Source organism: Oryx dammah, unplaced genomic scaffold (assembly GCF_014754425.2).
Source record: "Oryx dammah isolate SB20612 unplaced genomic scaffold, SCBI_Odam_1.1 HiC_scaffold_19, whole genome shotgun sequence".
NCBI lineage: Eukaryota > Metazoa > Chordata > Mammalia > Artiodactyla > Bovidae > Oryx > Oryx dammah.
The window spans coordinates 67,374,847-67,381,950 of record NW_024070203.1 but is presented as its reverse complement, the minus strand read 5'-3'; the positions used below and the strand labels follow the sequence as shown (position 1 = coordinate 67,381,950).

General features: G+C 41.6%; 1 protein-coding gene across 1 annotated transcript; it reads right to left on the bottom strand.

Moving 5' to 3' along the window:
* Positions 1–3,799: 3,799 nt before the first annotated feature.
* Positions 3,800–5,437, bottom strand: LOC120879080 (transmembrane protein 74-like). The gene has a single exon (XM_040262136.1). It carries the CDS (start codon positions 5,400–5,402, stop codon positions 4,485–4,487), a length of 918 nt encoding a protein of 305 aa, XP_040118070.1. The 5' UTR covers positions 5,403–5,437; the 3' UTR covers positions 3,800–4,484.
* Between the last annotated feature and the right edge of the window lie 1,667 nt (positions 5,438–7,104).

Sequence of the window (7,104 nt, the reverse complement as noted above, 5' to 3'; positions counted from 1 at the left end):
TTAAACCCCAATACAGAGAACTGTAAGGCTCTTATCACTTTGTCACAGTGGAATCTAGTTGGTGGTATTAAATCTTGCTAAACAGGTGAACCATTGCTGAAGGTTTTGAGTCTCTTTAGTGAGACGTTTTTGTGGTAGCAGTTATTGCAGCAATGCAACACAACCTTCAGACTGAAAAACCTTCTCCTAACAGATATATAGAACATTTTTCTTTAACTTTATACGAATAATCAAGGTTTTGCATGTGCCTATCACTGCACATGTGAAAGATGAAGGATAAAATGTTCAAAGGGTCCTGCCTAGAACTTTGTTACAAAGAAGTAACAAAAAGTAGAACCACTTGGATTCAGACTTTTAATTCCTGATATTCAACTGACATAATTCTGACTCACTCACTTATCCTTATACCCGGCAGCAAACGGAAGGCACAAGTGAACTTGGCAGGGCAGTCTTTGTCTAAACTGGCACATCGAAAGATATGTGCCTGTGCTGGGCCGGCTTGAGTCCCTAAAACAAATAAGTATGGGAGGAGTGGACTCAGGTGTTTTTAGGCAGACAGTAAAGCATGCGATATTGGTATCAATGCAAGTAGCTAGGCAGTAGAGCATCAAGCAGCATGGCAGTTTTGTGGGTAAAAGTACCCACAGCCACCAAGAATTTCATGATTCCAAGTAGTCCTGTAACCCTCTAAACTATGAATCAGCTATGAAATGGGAGCCTGGAGAAAAGACATTCTTCTTATGAAAGGTCCAGTACATCATATGATATGGAGCTCCAGATGGCTGAAAAGGACACACAAGACTGCAAAGAAATCACGTCAGCTCTGCCAAAACAGTTTAAGGTGCTCTGAAAAGGAACAGTTTTTATTAAAGTCATTAAGACAGTTAAACTGGCCACTAGCAGCCTGTAGATCCCAGCAGTCATGGAGAAAAGCAGCTCTCTTTCTGGTACTCACCCCTTCAGGCCTCCATGCTGAACAATGAGTTGCCTTCTTTTAAGATTAGGAAGGTGACTCTGGTTTTCTAAAACCTGGTAAAAAGTCAAAGACCTAAACTATGGACCTCTGAAAAAGTAGTTTTGCTTCTCTAGGTCTAGCAATAAAAGCTCTCAGTGGTAACAACCAGCACCATGTTAAAGAGACAGGCACAGGGTCACAAATCTCCATGAAGAATCCAAGACCCACACCATAGCTATGTTCTGTTCACTATCTGTAACAGTATAACCCGATCTTGCCAAAGTACTTCTAAATAAATATATTTAGAGCCCCAAACCCTCTTTATCAGATTGGAAACAACAATATCTAAAGTTCAGGGTCTTTTGTTAACTGTGTTACCACCACTTAAAATTCAATTAATTTTCGTCTTGAATTCAGGCACTGACAGTATAAACTAGAGCTACATAGCTGAACACCTGGAGAAATCATAACTGATGAAGGTGGTTATCTGAGTCATGTTAATGCAGCCCTAGAGACACCCAGATGATGTTCTGAATTGTTTCCTTTTGGTGTAATGGTCTGTCCTCATAGAAGGAGAAGATAAAAGAGATATGCCCCATATATGAGCAGATTTAAATAGTGGTAAAATAAGTTACCATATATGTGCACGCGTCCGTGCTATCACTTCAATCATGTCTGACTCTGCAACGTTTTGCAACTCTATGGACTGTAATCTACCATATACTTACTATATTTCAATTTTAAAATTTCAAAGGAAGAAATATACTCTGATTTAAGTCTTTTTTCCCTGAATACTTTTTCCTAATTGGGATATAAACATGTAGGGCTTCCCTAGTGACTCAGATGGTAAAGAATCTGCCTGCAACACAGATCTGGGTTCAATCTCTGGGTCAGGAAGATCCCTTGGGGAAGGAAATGGCTACTCACTCCAGTATTCTTGCCTGGAAAATCCCATGGACAGAGGAGCCTAGCAGGCTAGGGTTGCAAAGAGTCAGACACAACTGAGCAACTAAGCGTGTGTGTGTGTGTGTGTGTGTGTGTGTGTATAGGAATATATATCTTGTAGATCACATTGGAACTATATATAATTTGGTAGCACTACAAGAATCATAAAATACTTCCAAATGAAAAGCTTTGACTTTTCCTTTATCACCAGCTTTATAGAGCTGAAAAAATTTTCTCACATTTGAATCTCAAATTTGTTTTCCTTCACAACCTGAAATTCAGGCTTCTCATTAATTATGTCTGCAATTTGACTAATCTTGATTCATCAATAAATAAAGCTCAGAGGATGCCAATTAGTGTCTATGAATAAACATGTATTTTTTAAAAAATATATATATATATATTTTTTTTACTTTACAATTCTGTATTGGTTTTGCCATACATTGACATGAATCCACCACGGGTGTACATGACAGTATATTTTTTTAAAAAATAACACACAGCTCAGACCTACTAACTCAGCCAAAGAGATCATTCCCTTGTTACCTCAACATCATGCACTGTAGATCCTCAAGCAGACTAGAATCTGACAATTTATATTACATAAACCTTCAGGATAAGAAATTTATACTGCTGGGAAAAGCTGGCCTCAACACATGAGAGTCACAATAAAACAAAGTTTCTTCGAAAAGCACAGAGAACCAGCTATAGAAAGCAGAAATCATGTCTGTATTATCCCAATTATTTCCAAATCAGTAATGGTCTCTTATAAAGGATAAGGTAATCCAGTTACATCTAGCTTCTTCTGAGATCCATATAGTTTACCATTTTTAACCTAATAATTCTTTCACACATCTGTCCTCACTATTTTTATTATTCTCTGATCTTATCTTCTGCATTTCACTTTAACCCTTACCAACACAGTGTACCCAATTCATCAAATCAACCTGACACCCACAAGAGCTCATTCACATAAATATCCTGACTCATACACTCTGCCAGCCAGAGTCACCCACATACTCCACAGTCTTCAATAACAACAAAAACTTCAGACATTAGAATCAGGCTTTAGAATCTACAAAGAAATCACTTTCTCACTTCCCCTCCCCTGCTCTCCACCCTGATTCCCAGCTCTAGTCCTCTTTAAGAATGACCCAAACAACCCTGGTAACACAGTAACTGAAACTACTCTTAAAGTGGGAGGTTGAAAATACCTTGAAGAAGAGCTGTAAAATGCAAGATATTTCTGAGGCTGCATTCTCCCTCCATCCCCTTCTTGAACCATAACCCACAGAGACACTGAGTTAGCAGGGATTCTAGGTGTGTCTTTTGCAAAGTGGTTACTGTTTTTCTTATGGTGCTTCTAATAAAATAAGTCTGAATTTATGAGGCAAGATCTCACAGGTATGAGAGCCTGGATATACGGTGCTCAGAATGATGCCTTAGATGATTGTTAGCAGGAAGCAAGTTTGGGTGAGAAGTACAATTCCCATGGATTCAGTGTGTTCAGTCTCTCTTGTCTCATTTTAGTTTTTTATTTTTTGGCTGTGAGCTTAAGGACTGCTGCCATCCTGGGGCAAAGACTTGTTGCTTGACCTAGAACAAGTGATACCAGTTTCTAGGCACAGTCCTCACAAGTCTAGCTGCACTTATAGTGGAGGTTTTCTCCAAACAACGACCTGGGAGTGTGCCTGAGCCGATTATGACTCAACCTACCTTGATGTGTAGGTTTCTGGAAATAGGATAAAAACATCTTATGCTTACCTCTCTGGGGTGAGAACTGGGAAAGACTTCAGCATGTGTACCATATATGATGGCTAAATCACAAACAGAAAATGAGGTTTATATCAGCAGTTAATTTTACTTATCTAGAAAACAGGCATGTGACCCTGGCTAGTATCTGGCACTACCATTCTGGGTTAAATTCAGATTGGCTGATTCATATAATTTTATTAGAATGGTGATTCTAATGACTTAATTACCACTTCTGAGGACAGGAATAATTTTGAATATAACATATGTGTTTTTGCATTTTTTAATAATCAGTATCTTCAAGCTTCAAAATATTCCAATTCAAAACCCCATATTTTAATGTTTAGCCAAGTTACAGAAAGAATAAGTTGAGTAAGAAAGTGGATAAGCACCTTCAAGAATTAAATGTAAGCCTTATGTGATTAGTGCTTACATTCTTTTTCACAAAACAGGTTACTAATTGGTTCTCTACCTTCTAGTGTCTAAAGAAAAATATCCCGTATCATGTAAAAGAAATCATTTGAACACTGAATTGTTAGAAATATTTTGCTATAGAAGTATTAATAGAAGAAGCAGGTGGCCATTACAGATTAGCTAGTCTCAGCTCTTTAGAAGGACCAGTGTAGCTGGCTGTGGTTTCTTAATGCATCTTACATGGCTTTTCTTCTAAATAAAAAATACAAGAGCAAAAACTCTCACTGGCTGTTGGTTTGGGGAACAAACTTTTCTTGCCAGGCAAATACACTGCCCTAGTAATTTTAAGAAATGTGTTTTGCTTTGTTTTGTTCATATAAAATACCAAGGCAGACTCTCAAGAAATTCACAACCAGAATTAACTCTGTACAGCGAGAGCATCTTCCTCCACCAGTGACAGTTCCAGGGTGTTTTCATTAGTGCTTGTTTTCATCCTGAAGTTGAAGGAACCATAGAGTTTCGCAGACTCTTTAGAGGAGGCAAACCTGTCACGACGGTATAGCTCCCCCTTCCACATGGACATCATCAGCAAGCAGGACAGAACGACCCCCCCAAGCGTGAGCAGGCAGAGTCCGGCAATCACACAGCGGTCCAGGTGAGCCCCCAGCCTCGCGCTCTCCTTCTCCAGGCGTTCCATCTCCCGGGCCGCCACAGTGTTGGGGTCCACAGTCACGTCCCGTGGGACAATGTACGAGACGATCACCAGCAAGATGCCAGTGACCAAGAACAAGATGGCGCTTATGAAACCATAGTCTACTGACTTCCCTGAAGAGGTGGCTTCCGAGCTGGTATCATCTTCATCTTCGGAAATCAGGGATATGGCAGACTCATGGGACCACTCATTTGGATTTCCCCAGTCGAGGTCCCCCAGGTGATCACTCCCTTTTGCTGAAGGGGAGCGCCTGTTCCTTTGCTCCAGGTTGACATTCTCGTCCACGTAGGTAAAAGAGGTTTCTAATTCCTGACTGCAGCAGTGGCAGACTTTCTGTTCTGCTGTTATCTGGTTGTTCCCTGAGTTGAGAGGTCCTGGTGGCAACGAGTCTGTGTGGATAGCACTGTCTTGCAGTGAGGGGCAAGGGGATGCTGGGGAAGGGCTAAGTTTAGATGCTTCCATCTCCAATGCTCTTGGCTTCGAGGTACAACGTCTCTGGCAGCAGAGAGCAGCTCTGGTGGCTGTTGCATCTGACTGGTCCCCAGGAGGCCCTCTTGAACTCCAGTCAGCACCATCACACGGCGCTGCCTGGCTGCTCTTCTTAACAAGGTAGTGGAGCTCCATTCGAGCTAGTCAGACATCCCCCAGCAGCTTCCAGAGAGTCTGCCAATAGCAACACAGTTAGATAAGAACCCACCAGGAGCTAAGACCAGACCACCAGGAGTTCTGCTCCTGAGGCCCTCTTCTCCTTTGTAGCTACAGGTTTTGACACTTCAGCCCCAATTCCCCCTAAAATAGGTAAGAGAAAGGAGAAGCTACCTAGTGGCGGGAAAGTGTGAAAAGGGCAAAACTTAGGTCAGGGTAAAAAGGAACATGGAGGAAGTGGCAGTGTCTGGGAAGAAAGCATTGCCGTCACCAAGCCAAATTTATCCAAGGATCACACATTTCGGTGACAGGATCCCTCAAACGAGAAGGCAGGTTTCCTGCACAGAGATACAAATGAGAAAAGCAGGACCTTTTTCAGCGGAGCTGCTGATTTTCTGAAGAACTTGGGGAAGCACAGACTTCTCAATAATTCAGTTAAATTATAAGTGTTTACACTCTCTGTAGTTCAGAACAGATGCTAACACAGATTAGCATCGTTAGAGTATCACCATGGGTGAACCCATCAATATGTCACCAGCAGTTGGGCTCTACTGGAGCTCGGTATTTTGACTGGTTGGCTCTGAAGTGGGTGAAAGATGGCTGGCTTGATTAAGCCACCCTCCTAATGGTACACTTTGTACACCCAGAGACCCTAATCACACAGCCCTGTTCATTGTGATTCTATTCTCAGCTTACTGCTACACGATGGCAGCATGTTCTAGACCCAAAAATACGTAGACACACACCTCATAGGGTGATCTCTGAAAAATACAATGAGCTAGCCCACTCCTACACACACACACAGAGTTGCCTGTTTCAGGTAAAGGTCCACTACCCCTGCACTCCACATCTGAGTGAGTATGAGTTCCTCTCCCTCTGCACGCTTTGCTAACAAATGTGTACCGGACATCAACCATCTAGGAAGTTTTCACAAACCCCAGTCTAGAAATAAACTGACAATAAAATACAAATCATAAACCCACAGAGTCACAGTTCTGTTGAGGCCAATAGAGGAGAAACTATTTCCAGGGTTACCTCTGGAATTTTGCCCTACCTCACCACAGCAAGGCACCTTCATGGGAAAAAATTTTGCGTTGAGCAGAAAACCGTTTGCCTGTCCTTTTCTGCCTCTGCCATCTTTCTGAGGAATAAAAATTTACTTTCTACTATCAGAAAGTACAGAGGTTTCAAGTAAATTCCCCTTTTATTTTGCTTCCAAGTCCAGGATAATAACAGATTTAACTCATGTCTTAGAGGTTTATTATGCTTCAAAATCCACAGCTCCAACGGCTGGTAACCTACACAGAAACACAGGTGAGGTGAAGCAGAAATCCACCTGGCAACTCATTTAAAATATGAGAGGGGAAATCCACATGTTTTATGCTCTACATTAGAGTTTGTTTAAAGCACACACACACACACACACACACACACACTTGTCCTATTATCGCAGTTTCTTTGCAGCTAAAACAGGAAAACAAACAAAAAATCAGATGCAGGAAAACCACAACTGAACCAGAGCTTTCCTTTAGTAAGTGCATAGACCCCCCACCCCCACCCGACCCTCCACTGCGGGATCCCTCAGTGAAGGAAGCAATGGTAACGGGTTTGATCGATTACTGAAATGAGAAATCTAGCAGTTCCCTCAAACATTAGATGCGCTGATTAACCTTTGGCACAA

Bases quoted from the DNA above. Each gene is read 5' to 3' on its own strand.
- LOC120879080 (XM_040262136.1), bottom strand. From the start codon at position 5,402: ATGGAGCTCCACTACCTTGTTAAGAAGAGCAGCCAGGCAGCGCCGTGT.